Source organism: Carassius gibelio, chromosome B17 (assembly GCF_023724105.1).
Source record: "Carassius gibelio isolate Cgi1373 ecotype wild population from Czech Republic chromosome B17, carGib1.2-hapl.c, whole genome shotgun sequence".
Lineage (NCBI taxonomy): Eukaryota > Metazoa > Chordata > Actinopteri > Cypriniformes > Cyprinidae > Carassius > Carassius gibelio.
The window spans coordinates 5,671,423-5,687,598 of NC_068412.1; the positions used below are offsets into that span (position 1 = coordinate 5,671,423).

General features: G+C 37.4%; 1 protein-coding gene across 12 annotated transcripts in view; it reads left to right on the forward strand.

Moving 5' to 3' along the window:
• Nucleotides 1-13,062, forward strand: part of col12a1a (collagen, type XII, alpha 1a) — a 71,609-nt gene extending 58,547 nt beyond the window's left edge. For 4 of the 12 annotated variants that reach the window (XM_052580904.1, XM_052580907.1, XM_052580910.1 and 1 more), the window contains 10 exons: nucleotides 721-774; nucleotides 1,295-1,348; nucleotides 1,576-1,629; nucleotides 2,133-2,204; nucleotides 2,387-2,422; nucleotides 2,613-2,679; nucleotides 2,783-2,965; nucleotides 3,277-3,354; nucleotides 10,387-10,557; nucleotides 11,391-13,062. In XM_052580904.1, coding sequence (XP_052436864.1) covers nucleotides 721-774; nucleotides 1,295-1,348; nucleotides 1,576-1,629; nucleotides 2,133-2,204; nucleotides 2,387-2,422; nucleotides 2,613-2,679; nucleotides 2,783-2,965; nucleotides 3,277-3,354; nucleotides 10,387-10,557; nucleotides 11,391-11,401 — 780 coding nt within the window. In that variant the 3' untranslated portion in view covers nucleotides 11,402-13,062. The remainder of the gene's footprint in view (nucleotides 1-720; nucleotides 775-1,294; nucleotides 1,349-1,575; nucleotides 1,630-2,132; nucleotides 2,205-2,386; nucleotides 2,423-2,612; nucleotides 2,680-2,782; nucleotides 2,966-3,276; nucleotides 3,355-10,386; nucleotides 10,558-11,390) is intronic. The other 8 variants (XM_052580902.1, XM_052580905.1, XM_052580908.1 and 5 more) reach the window with 2 other exon arrangements.
• The last annotated feature ends 3,114 nt before the right edge of the window (nucleotides 13,063-16,176 follow it).

Below are 16,176 nucleotides of genomic sequence, written 5' to 3' on the forward strand. Positions count from 1 at the left end.
TTGAAAATTTGAAATTAAAAGAATGTTTAAGTGCTAAAATTCTAAAAATGAAAACCATGTATCATAGAAAGCATACCAAAATTATTACAATAAAAATATTAAAATAAAAGCTAATTCAAGCAAATATGAATAAATGCTATATTAGTATGTAAACGATACTAAAATAACAATATTTTGAAAAACAGGAAATGCTTCTCGTAAAAAATAAATAAAAAATGTATTCCATTCTATAAATATTAAGTATTCCGTCATAATAAATATTATATGATTTTTTAAAATGTAAAAATCCACAGGTTTCTACAAATATGCTGGTATTTTATTTACTGATTTGAATGTCAAATTAACACACCCAAAGGGCACAGGGGAGGGATTTCATGTTTTTAAAACTAGCCATATGTTACTATTTTTATGTTATTTTATATTTCTCTTTTTTTTTTTTGCTTTTAAACAAGTTATGGGACACCGGTTTCTACTCTATTCATGGAAAGTGTCTTCTATTTCACTTTCCTGGGACATTAAACTCCTGGACCTGTCTGGCTACAGTACTGTATAGCGCGGGTGTAATTTATGACTAAAAGCTTCAGGCCCATTTGTTTAATGAAGCCAGTGCTCAGTCGCCCCCTCACCCCTCGTGCACATACAGCTGAGATGTAAATTCCATTAAATGTCATGTAACAGAGGAATCGGTGTAAAAGTTTGCTTCTTTTCTTCCGTTTTCAGGGGCGGCCTGGACCTAAGGGAGACCCCGGTGACCCAGGTTCACCTGGACAGCGGGTAAGTGCTTTTTGGTCTGAGCTGTTTTTAAGCACTTTTAAATTGTGTTGGATTCTGGAAGGTTTCTGCAGTGTGGGATTTAGAAGATTTAATATGTTTATGAGATAAATGGCTTTATGATTACATTCATGCTTAAAAAACAATCATCAAACACAACTCACATCCTCTTAAACCACACAGCTTTTTAGCAGAATGATTGCTAACACCTTCATCATAACGTCATTTTATTTCTGACTTCCAAAAGAAATACACAGTCAGAAACACAAATGCCTGTACTTATTGCTTTACAGGATGGAGGCCCTTTTACTTTGCAAGAAGTTTATTTGAATGTATTCATATAGTTTAGTACAACCTTCCTTCTCTTCCATGGAAAGGTTTAGTTTAGTCATATCCTGACTATGTTTGAAAGTGCTAATGTTTAATCCACGAACAGCTAAATGGTTGTTTGATACAAAACCCCATATTTTGAAACAACCACCGTTGTGACCAGTGACATTAAGGATTTTTCCTTTCTTCCAAGGGCTCGATTGGTGCTCCAGGTCCAGTTGGCCCTGTTGGACCTTCTGGAGCAAGGGTAAGATATGTTTCTTAAGTGCACCTTGAACTGGTTTAAAAGTGCATGTTTCCAGTTTTAGCTTTTGCTATCTTAATTGTATTTTCTGTGTTGTTATACCAGTTCAGTGGGTTGTGTTGGGCCCCTCTCAAGGGTGTCTTTAAACTTTCTCCATATTGAACGAATCTTTGCTAATGCTATTAGTTGGGCATCTTGTTCAGTTCATGATGGCATATGTTATTGTTCAGGGTCCACCTGGAAATGAAGGCCCGTCTGGACCAAGAGGTCCGTCGGGAGCAATGGTATGTAATGTGCAAGCTTTTGAGTATCTGATGAGTGTAAGACTGTCATGTCAGCTAAAGTATTGGCAGTACAGCACATGCATCCCATTTCCTGTTATTCCATAATAATGTCCAAGCAAACACAAGCAAACAAACAAACCCAAACATTAACTGCACAGTAACTGAATGTACTTTGTTAATATTGTCCAGTACTCATTTGTGTAATTAAACTATAACAGCATCACCAGGAGCCACTGCAATTGATATTCTAAGTTATTACCCAGTAAGAATTTAAATGTGCATGTTATATATTTATTGAGAAAATATAAATGTAAAAATGAATTCAAACAATGAATAAAAACTAAAATAGTATTTCAGTGATATTAAAGCAACTGCTTTTTATTTCAAGGTTACCTTGCTTCTGGTTTTCTGTGTTAATTATTGTAAATGAGCCTGATTTTGTGAGTTCAGGCTCTTTGTCAGTATTTTATATGAGTGATGCTTAATGAGATGAATATTTAAAGGGACCACCAGGATCACCTGGAATGCCAGGAATGACAGGAAAACCAGGAAAACCTGGAGACACTGGTTCCCCGGTATGTAAATTCGACTCATTTTAAATATCATAGCTTCGGAAGACATTTATAGAAATTAATACATGTACAAATTTCAATAGCAAATAAATATATGTGCCATTCAGCCTAATCAAACCTATGGTCACTAGCTAGAGGTGATTTGAGTGATTTTTGACTCATCATTTCTCATTGGTCAATCACAGGGATCTGTTGGCATGAAAGGAGAGAAGGGTGGAAGGGTATGTGTCGCTTTCATACAATTTTCATACAGTTTGCATTGAACACCCAGAGTAACCTAGCAAACACTTACAATAACTTAGCATCTACCTTGCAATGAACTAGTAACCATTACGAACCAGAACATTGCTGCTGAAAAATCATTTTGCATGAGAAAGAACAATCTAGAATATTATATTTTCTGTTTTCCAGGGAGATACTGCATCACAGAATATGATGCGCTCTGTAGCAAGACAAGTCTGCGAACAACTAGTCAGCAGTAAGGCACTTCAGAATAATAACAGGAAATAGCAGACCATTTCAGCCACTGCTGCATCAAGTTTTGTTCATGTTAAAATAGAAAATGTTTCATTTGCTTGTAGGACAAATGAGCAGAATCGACATGATGCTGAACCAGATCCCCAGTAACTACAGGAGTAATAGTCCCGGTCCTTCTGGACCTCCAGGCCCGCCTGGCAACCAGGGACCCCATGGAGAGCCAGGTCAGCCCGGACCCAACGGGTTCCCAGGAAATCCAGGTTCGCCTGGGTCTCCAGGAGAAAGAGGTATGCAGTTACCTCACATAGGAAGAAGTCTTGTTAAAGATGGCAAGATAAGGCATCTTTATGTGTCATAGTCATAGAGATGTGAGGGTGGGCTCAAACACCTTGAATTTATTTGTGTATTTATAGGTTTATTTTTATTTTTTCTACCTAAGATTTGCCTCAAAAACTGAAACAAATGTTTGATGCACATGATTGTAATAGATTCCATTTCCCCCCAAAATCATCCTCATGTATATACTGAGTGTTTGGCATTACTGGCAATCAGACACATATGGTTTGCTTTTTTAATGCATTTACCGTTAACATCCTAGGACCGCCCGGAGAGAAGGGTGATAGAGGAAACCCAGGCATTGGCACTCAAGGACAGAGAGGATTACCTGGACCTCCTGGTATGTCTTCATGCAACCTAACGCCACCTCAGCTTAACCAGTCGATTTCACTGCTAATTATAGCTAGAGTTTGTACACACACTTGCCTTTTCAAGGCTTCCAGTTACAGTCTATCCAAAACCTCCTGATTAATGGAACCAATTCTAATTAGCGTTAACATTTATTTAGCAACTGTGATTTCTAAGTTGTTATTCCATATCACAATGTTTCTCATTCTGGGACTATTTAGGCATGATAGATGGACATTAGCGCAAAATGATGAATCATTAAGACATGAATGGCCTGTTACACAACTGCTGCCATTAGTTTTTCCGAACGATCACGAACAGCTTTTCCCCTTGGATTGTTTAGATAGGTTAGCTCCAGCGTGTGCTAACTTCTCATCAAATCATGTTGTGACAGTTGGGATTAAAGGAACCTTAAGAGTGATATGAGAGTAATATTCAGACAAATCCTTTTTCAGATATAAATATATTTAGGGTGTTTTCCTCTCTTGTGCTGTTTATGTATGTTTTTAGCCTTTCCAAAGAATTCCAAAGGATCGAGATCCAGGGGCTGGATTTATAAAAATCTGAAGTTTTCGGTCACACTTTAGTTTGGGGTTCAATTCTCACTATTAACTAACTATTAATAGTAAGGTTGTTAAGTGTAGGTATGGGGTAGGGGTTTTAGCATTAATATGTGCTTCATAAGTACTAATAAACAGCCAATATGCTAGTAATATGCCTTCCACATAAGCAAACAGTTAATAGTGAGAATTGGTCCCCAAAGTAAAGTGTTAGCGAAGATTCATAAGATTGTAAGTTTGTAAGAAAGTGCAATTCTCAAAAATAATCATTGGAAGTTCTGAAGTATTTATGTAAATTTTTATTCTGAAAACAAAATGACAATTTTAAGCAATATCTGATTTTAAGAGACTCACTGATCAATTCAATGAAAAACACCTTAAAGGCTGTCTCATCTTAAATTACCTTGATAATCTTACTAACTGTGCACAATGTTTTCATCTCGTCTGGTTTGATGGGATTTTAGCACTTGCGTTTTATTTTTTTAAGGTGCCTGGGTATTAGAAATAGCTGTTTTTAATTAATTTGCACTCTGCCATTTTGTGTGCACACAATTACGGTGCAGAAAATTATGTTATTCTAAAATTAAATACAAATGCAAGGTACCCATTTGACTAATTTTGTAGATGTTATTTAATTCTGAATTCAGCTAATAGTCACGTCTTGTAAATACATGACCATTTTCTACATCATCAATCACTAGCATCACTTCAGAGAAATCATGCAAAACCTTTTTAAAAGTAAAATGTATTATATGTAGCTAGCATTATGTTGTAATGCTTAATTGCAGCAGTTAATATCAAAATATAGGTGGCTATCTTTACTTCAATAAGTTATGATTTTTAAGAAAAGAAAATCAAGAATTTGAAGAATTTCTTAATTAGAAGAAAAAATACAAAACAAATAAATATATCCTTAAGAAATATATTTTAGAATACCAAATAATAATAATAATAAAAAAATAATAGAAAAATATAAAGAAAATAGAAGTATGTTCATGACAGAATACATTCCATTATAAGTGGAACATCTGTGTTCTTCAGATGACGTGGATGGAAAACTGCATTACACGCAGCAGATCCACTCTCAGGGCAATCAGCACTCTTATTTCCTGCTGGCTGTACCTTAATCAACTGTCAAAATTATCTTACTGTTCAGTTCAAATTTGAAATGATCTCAAATGATCTCATGATCTCGAGACATCTGTGGGTGGTTGATTCAGTAAGACTTGTTGTCTAAACATTGGTCATTTATGCTTGTTCAGAATTACCAAAAAAGAGTCTTTAACAGGACAGATAAATGAAATCAGAAGCAGGCACATTCTTTTATGGTTACAATTCCTAGGTTCCTCTGTGTTATCGTGCCACATCTTTCTCCTGCAATTTGTTGCTGTTCAAGTCAAGTCACATTTAGTCATATAGCGCTTTATACAAAGCAGCTTCACTCACTATAAAAATGTTGCAAATGTTAACACAACTCAATAATTATGAATTTCTTGAACTTGAATTTCATAGTCTCATTGTTCAGTTTAATTTAGTTCAATGTTGATACAATTCGGTTCAATGACAGTGTCAATGTTGTGATGCTCATGATTTATACAATTTATTCAGTTCAAGTTTATTGTTTAGCTTGTTTTTTCTAGTTTTCTAGTTCTAGTCACTCATGATAATATTTCCGGGTAACACTTTAATATAGGGACCAATTCTCACTACTAACTAGTTGCTTATTAGTATGCCTATTATTAATGCTTATAATGCACATAGGGCCCTATCATACATCTAGTTAGTTTCAGCCCGACGCAGTTCTCATATTCCCATCCTGCGCCACGTTGTTTAAATAGCAAATCCATTTGTGCGCTCTTGGGTGTGAAAATGAGGTATGTTCAGGCGCATTGCTGGCCTACATGTCATAATGTATAGTCATCATGTATATCAGAATTAGGGTACCTAGTTTAACCATCGTTAAACTAGCAAAAGTGGTTTCGGACCCATTTATACCCGTCGTTACACTAGCAAAAGTGGATTCGGACCCATTTATACCCGTCGTTACACTAGCAAAAGTTGTTTCGGACCCATTTATACCCGTCGTTACACTAGCAAAAGTGGGTTCGGACCCATTTATACCCGTCGTTACACTTGCAAAAGTGGGTTCGGACCCATTTATACCCGTCGTTACACTTGCAAAAGTGGATTCGGACCCATTTATACCCGTCGTTACACTAGCAAAAGTGGTTTCGGACCCATTTATACCCGTCGTTACACTAGCAAAAGTGGGTTCGGACCCATTTATACCCGTCGTTGCACTAGCAAAAGTGGATTCGGACCCATTTATACCCGTCGTTAAACTAGCAAAAGTGGATTCGGACCCAATTATACCCGTCGTTACACTAGCAAAAGTGAGTTCGGACACATTTATACCCGTCGTTACACTAGCAAAAGTGGGTTCGGACCCATTTATACCCGTCGTTACACTAGCAAAAGTGGTTTCGGACCCATTTATACCCGTCGTTACACTAGCAAAAGTGGGTTCGGACCAATTTATAACCGTCGTTACACTAGCAAAAGTGGATTCGGACCCATTTATACCCGTCGTTACACTAGCAAAAGATGATTCGGACCCATTTATACCCGTCGTTACACTAGCAAAAGTGGATTCGGACCCATTTATACCCGTCGTTACACTAGCAAAAGTGGATCAACCGTTACACTAGCAAAAGTGGTTTCGGACCCATTTATACCCGTCGTTACACTAGCAAAAGTGGATTCGGACCCATTTATACCCGTCGTTACACTAGCAAAAGTGGATCCGTCGTTACACTAGCAAAAGTGGATTCGGACCCATTTATACCCGTCGTTACACTAGCAAAAGTGGATTCGGACCCATTTATACCCGTCGTTACACTAGCAAAAGTGGATCCGTCGTTACACTAGCAAAAGTGGTTGCGGACCCATTAGGGGTGTAACGGTTCACAAAATTCACGGTTCGGTTCGATACGATACACTGATGTCACGGTTCGGTTCGGTTCGGTTCGATACGTTTTAGATACAGCAAAATGTAAAAACATCTCAACTTTTCAGAATGCCGCAAGCGCACCGCGGGTCATGTGACAAGAACCAACCAATCAGCTTCATCCTTTCCCGTAACAAGGTTGAGAGCTCAGCCAAGATGAAGGAACAGCTGATCATAGTTGTATATGGATTGCAATTTTGAAATAAATTTAGTAGCAGAGCTACTGCAAGCGATTTTTAGAGCTGCAAATCCATTTATCCTTCGCTGAAATTTCCGCGTCTCATGGAGAGAGCACGTCATTGTTGCTTAGCAAAGACAGACGCCTCATGAGCGCTTCTGCCCGAGCGCTTTGGAAAGGAGGAGAAAGACGTGCTTAGCGTTTTCCACGCGTTTTTAGGAGCGATATGTGAACGGCCCCTAAGGCGCTCGCTCACTCAGCACGCGCTGAAGGCTCGTTGCAAAATGTCTAATGCATTTAACAGACCAGAAATATAAGATCCTAAAATAACCAACAGGTCTGGTGTTTGGGTTGGATTCCCTGTAAGCTATAGTGTCTAAATGCTGCAGGGATAGTTTGCTGCGTGCATGTTTCTCCTTTTTTTCGTCTTTTCCCAGATAGTACTGACGCATATATCCCAGATATTCCCGCTTGCAATCACCATTTTAGCTTAAAGGGAATCCAAAGTGCACCCAAACACCAGACCTGTTGGTTATTGGGGGATCTTCTCATTTCTAGTCTGTTAAACGCATTGGCTATTTTGCAACGAGCCTTCAGCGCGTACTGAGTGAGCGAGCGCCTGCTGAGTAGCCTAACATAAACATATAAGATGGTGTTTTTTTCTTCTTCGGGAGTGTCAGGGGCGTTGCCTGTTACATTGTTTGGGTTATTGGGCTACCTTGTTGAACGCATATCATTATATTTCTATCTCTCTCTTTTTTTTTTTTTTTTTCAAATATAATTAATTACTCCAACGAACCGTTCGGTATACATAATGCGTACCGCGTACCGAACCGAAAGCGTCGTACCGAACGGTTCAATACGAATACGCGTATCGTTACACCCCTAGGACCCATATATACCCGTCGTTACACTAGCAAAAGTGGATTCGGATCCATTTATACCCGTCGTTACACTAGCAAAAGTGGACTCGGACCCATTTATACCCATCGTTACACTAGCAAAAGTGGACTCTGACCCATTTATACCCGTCGTTACACTAGCAAAAGTGGACTCTGACCCATTTATACCCATCGTTACACTTGCAAAAGTGGACTCTGACCCATTTATACCCATCGTTACACTAGCAAAAGTGGATTCGGACCCATTTATACCCATCGTTACACTAGCAAAAGTGGATTTGGACCCATTTATAACCGTCATTACACTAGCAAAACGGGATTCGGACACGCCCTGATTGCACCTGTGCCATAAGCTTTGGACCATGTGCTTAGATTGTTAAAATAAGGCCCATGATCTACATGACCATATTCTACATCCTAAATCCTACTCAATAACTAAACTTAACAACTAACATACTAACTTACAAAAGTGGATTCGGATCCATTTATACCCGTCGTTACACTAGCAAAAGTGGATTCGGACACATTTATACCCGTCGTTACACTAGCAAAATTGGAATCGGACCCATTTATACCCGTCGTTACACTAGCAATAGTGGATTCTGACCCATTTATACCTGTTGTTACACTAGCAAAAGTGGATTCAGACCCATTTATACCCGTCGTTACACTAGACAAAGTGGATTCGGACACGCCCTGATTGCACCTGCACCGTAAGCTTTGGACCATGTGCTTAGATTGTTAAAATAAGGCCCATGATCTACATGACCATATTCTACATCCTAAATCCTACTCAATAACTAAACTTAACAAATACCATACTAACTTATAAGCAGCAAATTAGTAGTTTATTGTGTCACAAGTTGTAGTTAATGGTTTGTTGATAGAGAGAATTGAACCTTAAAATGAAGTGTGACCTATTTCTGAATATTCATAAATATGTAAACCCCTTGCCTGTTTGGGACCAATGCAAAAGTTGTCACAGAAGTTATAACAGTAATTATCTGCACCCATTCATCCTGATACATGAAAACCTGGAAACAATTCTGTTTTCAGTAAACAAGGCACTTCCATTATCATAAGAAGCAAAGCTGGCCAAAGTGGTAGTTTCCATGCTGAGCCCTAATCACAAGGCCCCAAGTAATCCAGTTATTATTGGAGAGAATTTGTACAGACATGTTTCACGTTCTGAGCGCAATCTCTCCTGATTCATTCATCCCAGTGCAACATAAAGGGTCTGAATAAAGTATTGTCTTCATGGTAACTACAACAACACTCAGTTCAACAATCACAATTTTGCACTTTTTCCAGGGGATGCATTCTATTACTATTGTAGGGGAATTTACAGTTAAAACCCAAGGACCAGATATGTCGCAATGAAGACCAGGAGTCAGAGATGAGTTCAATTAATAATAATAATTTTACTTGAAGAAAATAGTTTGCAATTTCATCAGCAGAAGTCAGCTTCAACACTCTCTAAGGAGTTCGCAGGCCGCCCCCAGTACAATACAAAATCAACCACAGTTATACCCTGACAGAGGATACTAATTGCGTCAATACATGAGTCAACAAAATTCTGATTGGTTCCAAAACCTAGATAAAACTCTCCAAAGACGTATATCTGATATGCTGGACACTGGCAGTTGATTGTTTGTCCTGGGACTGTCTGAGCTTCTCCCTGTACAGACAGATACTAAAACACATACACAGAGAACTTATCTAAAATTCAAGGCTTTCTAGCACTGGCGAGTGTCTTATCATTACGGTTGGATACACACACATAATATGTGGACATTAATCTTGAGGAAAAGAAATACAGCACACATAAGGTTACACATTTCACTCTTGCTATAACTTGATTAATAGTCAAACAAGAAATCATGTAATAAAATAATTAATATCAGTATGAAGGATATGGTAAATCGGCATCCACTCCTTCACTATTCACTCAGCTAATGTAAAACCATGCATTTCCAGGAGCTAGAAAACTATAAAGAAGTGGAAACATCTCCCTGGTGCAAGCAATGCCAAGACCCCTTTGTAAATGAAATACACAGTGATCGTATACGTACAGTAGTAGGAAGTTTGTGGTTACTCACTGTTTGCAGTTTGACTTGTGTTTTCTGCGGAGGCTTTATTGGCAACACATGTGCTGACTTCAGAGTGCACGAGAGCGAGAGTCAAGGGACAGCATTCCAGTTTGGTTTATACCGTCTAGACAGAAAAAGGTTGGGGAGGCAGATTTACCCCTTCTCCCTTTTAATTAAGCAGTCAAAGTATTTAAATTACAGAGCTCAAACTAAATTTCCCTATCTGCATCAAGTGTAAACCAAAAGCAAAAGGAAAGTACACTTTCTTACACCTCCTGTCTTTCCAGGACCACCGGGGCAGTCTCAGGTAGGACCCCCTGGTCCCTCAGGCTCAGCGGGGCCCCGAGGCCCACCAGGGCGGCAGGGTGGACCCGGAGTCAGAGGACCACCTGGACCTCCAGGATATTGTGACTCCTCTCAGTGTGCAGGTATCCCTTACAATGGACAGGGTTACCCAGGTAAGCAGAGTACGGTTGAGTGATTGACTTGAACTCTGTCTCAAAACCTAGTGAGCTGTCTTGTTGAGTTGTGTTGAGCTTCTAAAGGAAACGGAACCCTCAAATAATTTGAAAACAATTGATTCCAATGGAATTTGATGTTAACATGTTGCTAAGCTAACAACACAAAAATTGGGTAATACAGTGAAAATTACTAGGTGTGACCCCGGATAGTCCACGATTCGATGCTTAGATTCGAGAAGCCCGATTCAACTACCAATCTCACAGTCAAATATTCACAGAGCTTCTATGATCATGCCATTTTGGCTATATCATAACCTTAACCATGAGTAATCCCTAAAATCAGAGGAAATTATAGATGAATGACACTGATGTACAAGCACCAAGCAGTGATTTTAAGCATAAACTTCACAAAATCTATAAACTGGTTCTTCAAATCTGATTGGTTAATCACAATGTTGTTCCAGGGACAGCAAAGATGTTGTCCCAGGATCATGTCTCACTTGGTAAAATCAGGTTCTACGAACAATATCACAGATGACAAAAAGACACAAAATTAGATCAGTTAACCTAAAAATGCTTTGATGTGTTGAAGTGAGAACTTGATAAATCAAGGTCATTTAGTAAAAGCAGCATAATGCTGTCTAGCTAGGCAGCTCAGCGGGGTTTGGAACAGAGCTCTTGAGTAAGCGGCTAATCATATGATTTCTGTCTCTTTGCTTAACAATACAGCTAATCGATGAATAATTGCATGTTTATAGTTTTGTTTTACACTTTTGACGGTAGTGGTTTTGCCACTGGGATGAACTAACACAATCTTTAACCCATTTCAGGTTTTGCATAGTTTGCTATCTAGACTGCCTGATCCCTTGCACATCCCGCGTCAGCGAGATTAGCACTCGCTCCGAGCTAATAAGGATAACCACCATGGATATGATTGCTGAATATTTGCTGGCCAACTCTTAAAAAAAACAAAACCCAATCAAACCAAAGAAAGGACTGGACTGCCACTAACACCAGCTGTGCGCTACTATATCATACTGGAGCCAGTGATGGTTATATACCCGTGGCCCGTTTGCATCTAGAGCAGCAAGAAAGAGCTTCGTTTTGCTGAGAACGCATGTGAAACTACTAACAATGAGCATTTATGTTAACAGTGTTCAACAGTGGTAGCTCTTTATGAGGGTGAGATTACTGTAAATAAACTAATTGTGCCTTGTAAATGTTAATCGGTGACACAGTGGGCTAAAGTTAACAGGTTAACAGCAGTGATCAAGCTTGCTCCTGATAACTTGCTTCTTGCTGATGTTTCATTTTCTTTTGTGGTTTTTCATCTTTGATGATATATGTAGGCAACGCTCAGGTTAAAAATGCAGTGTGTGCCATTAGCATATGTAACCATGAAGTTTTAGGTATATTTGCAGAGTGCTACGGTTTTCTTTCATTGTTTGATATTGTGATTTCTATACTTATATGAACCCTCACAGCAAGTTCTCACAAATGCATTCTTTTTATACAAGTATGTTAGATTAGTTATAGTTTAAGGGGGGAAAATCGAACACAAGGTTGTGGACAACCGCCATATGGGTTTAGTTTTTTGTTAGTATAGGACTTTTTGTATTACTTTTTGTATAAAAATATATATATATTATTAACACTATGTATGAATGAAGAGTTGAAATGACATGCTGGAACACAAAAGCACATGCTCAGCTGGCCAAATAATATTTCCAAGCAGGCCCCTACCAGCCAGAACCTGACACCTACGTAGTGCCCATTCCAGCCCAGCCGTCGGAAGATATCCAGACACCAGGTTTACGAAACCAGCGTGGAAAAAGATCGCTATCAAGAAAGGAAGCTAAAAGAATAGAATCATAGGGTGAAAGAGTATCTTCAGTACTGTCAAAAACTGCATTTAAGTCCAAATCAAGCCTTGTTCACATGCACATTTAGCACAGTCGAGTGGAGAGGCTCTCATTTTCTCGTAAGAAACCTGTGTGCTTGCCGACGGTTTCACAGTGTGTCTTTGCTTGTAACATAACTGCACTTTGTATTTGTAACAAACTCCTGTTCAGTACCATGTCCTATAACACTACAAACTGATTCCTTGCACATTTGTGTGTAAACGTGCTTGCTGCAGTGCAATGTGTTGTTGTCGTCATTCTTTCTCTCTTTAGGAAAATGGCAAACGGTTACCTTAATTCTTAGACCTGGCTTTTGTTTTGTTATCCTAAACCGAATATTTATCTGTTGTATACCAACTCACACCAAAAGAAGAATTGCATGCCTGTGTTGTATATTTAGTAAGGACGTTTACAATCAGAATATAGTTGTTTTTTTCCAATGATATCAGTTGAAATGCAGTTGGAATTTGTTGCAAGTCTATTGACATAGAATAATTTTTTTCATGTCTGAATTGCACATTGTGAATTCCACAGCCTTATGTTCTTATTTATTTCTGAATCAGAAGAGGCATTTTTCAATAAAACTACTGAAAATGTTTAATTACTGTGTCATTTGTTCACTCATTAGTACACTGCATTGTAGCTCCTAAATTTGGGATGCAGAATTGTGAATTGAATCCGAATTAAATTCTGAGAAATGCCCTCAAACGTCAAAAGTCTATCTTTTAATAATCCAGTTCATTTCTATTTATGAAAAATCCATAGCCATGGACATAATCATAGTCAAATGAACCATAACATGTTATGATTCACAAAAATGATCAATATTTATGCCCAAGGTCAGAAAAAAATAAAATAAAATAGAACTACCTAAATATTGCCAAAGCTATTCTTTATGGGTTAAATCAGGTACAAAAGCTCTTCAAGGTACCAGCTGCATGTTACCACTTACAGTGACCTCTATACAGTGGTGGAACTTTTAATTCCAAAGTAAACAAAAATGTGGAGACGATCAGATGTTCTTGAAAATGCCAGACGATCATTAAGGTTTGTTCTGCTACATTGGAACTGTACAAGTAATCATTGTAAGAAATCACCATTTGCACTCTGAGATTTATTTGACACATTAAAGGCAAACAGTCATTATTTGATATCTGATAGGAGGATATTTTGAGAAGGTTCTCCTCAAACATACTTCTGAACTGCTCGTCTGTTTCAGTGGATATCAAGACTTTTCGAACAAAGGAACATCAAGGAGATCTGAATAAATGAAAACGGGGCATGCTGCCAATGCTGGATTACATAACTTGCTTAGACACTTTTAAATGCAGAATCTTTCTTTCTTTTCCTTTTTTTTTCTTTTTCCTTGAAATTTAAACTCTGATGCTGTTGTCCATCACACGAGTAAATGTTTATAAAAGCCATATTTTTTATAATTTAGGGTGAAATATTACATCCAAACCACCATGGGAGTAAAATTCCATTTTACTAAGCTCTTCATATATATATTTGCCGACATGAAAGTTCCAGCTTCTAGCATATCAACCTTTCTTTTATTCAAGGAATGGTTGAGAGTCATCAGTCATTAAAAAGGCTTTTCATAGTCAACCTATAACAAAGCAACAGGAGTTTATAAGAAAGCCCAATAAAAAGCCGTCTATTAGCCGTCTTATTCATACAGTTTTCATCAGAAACTCTAGCAACATCCTCAGTTTGTTGGCTTGTCCTAGCAGCTGTGGAGCCCCTTAGGGGCTCTCCTGTTTTCATGGTGTTTCCTCAAATACATGTGCTCTCAATTAGAGCTGACTGTTTTATGTGGGCTCTTTTCTTCCATCTTAAACCTAAACTGAAAAAAAAAAAAAAATCCTTTCAAAGCATTTGCCACAAATGGTCTATACCTCTGTGTACGTCAACTCTTTCATCTGTTTCAAAGGTAAGTAGTTAACTTTGATAGTTTCACCTACTGTTTATTTTATTTATTCTGTCTAACTTATAAAATAAAAGCAGAGTACATCGCATAATTATGCTTTTAAAACCCAGATAGGAAATGTTTAGTCATTCAGGAGATTATGTCATAGAAGATGATTTTCAAATCAATTTGTCAGTTACTGCAACATGGTTTATACATCCACACTGCAGTACTATACATCCCATAATTGTGTGTCTAAGTTGCAGGATAATTGTGGGGAACTATGTTCAAATGCAGAACAAGTCTTTAGGCTAAATATATAGTTCAGTTGTCAAACTCTAGTACTCTATATGCAATCTGCAAACAATCACATCATTTACTAAATGGCATTCTGCAGCCAATGAAAATAACTGGTGTTCCTCTGAAACCCTCCACTTCCCCCAGCACCACCTGTCTAGATCTGCTATGGGACTTATGTACTTACTTGCAGCTGTAGCATGTAGAGCAAGAAGATCTAGTCCACCAAATGAAATTAATGATCCGATGGTGAAACATTTACTAAAACAAAAAGTAAAATGTGCATATATGTATATCACACCAATCAATCAATCAATCAATCAATCAATCAATCAATCAATCAATCAATCAATCAATCAATCAATCAGTAACATACTGCAGAATACACAGCTACTTTTTACTTTGACTTTTATGTCCACTTAATACAGTACATTTTAAAATGTTGCAGATTTATATAGCTAATCAGAATCCATGAAATTGTTAAATTATTGAATTACTAATATTTTATTTCCAAAATGTACACTGAATAATAAGGAAGTTTATTAAAGCTTAATAAATGCAAAAAAGATTAAATAAACTAAACAGATTGCTCACTATTTTGTCTTACCACTATCATTATTGTCCACTATAACTACTGTATCATCACACAAGATAAAGGACCCTTCTCCCTGATAAGAAAAAGTGTTTTTATTCAGAAATCCAAATATGTATATTTATGAACAATTACAAAGAAATAGTTAATAACATATTGAATTTAACATGATGTAGAAAGATTGAAATAGTATATTCTTGCTAAACTCTAACAATCTTTGTTTTATGACATAAAAAAATGGTTTACAGTGTGTAGCTTGAATTCATATTAAGGAGATTTGTGATCAAAATATACTGACTATTTTACAGTCTATTTCTGTTTCAACAAAATATAATCAAAACATGTTGTGGGAGTAATAATGTTTTTAGACTGTACAGCTATGAATATAGTGTTGCCTTTGTATTGTATGGTTTTAATAGAATAGAATGGAATATAATAGAATACTACAAACCTCAGCTGCTTGAATAAATAGCAATGCGTTTTGAATGACATGGCACAGATAATTCATTCCCAATCTAACACGTTGCTGATGTTCTCCCAGTTGTGTTTCTCTGAGGGAAGAGCCCTGCACAGAAACATGCTACCAAAAAATGAATCTTTTTTTCTAGCTGGGAGTTCAGTCAGTTTACAAATTCCTGTCACAAGAGGATATATAATATTCCTAGTGTGTGTTTGAAATATAAAGTTTATCCTTCAGCCAAGATTACGAAAGAAAATATTCTCATTTATAACTACAAACCAACAATACGTGCCAAACTACCAAACCCTTTTGCGTCATTTTAAGACAATCCTACAGCACAACCCTGTTTCTTGCAACAACAGTAACTTTACAATGTTTATAATCCTGACAGGGACTGTGTGCTCATCACATTCTTTCACTGAACATTTGTTAAAAAATAAATATGCAGATAAATAAA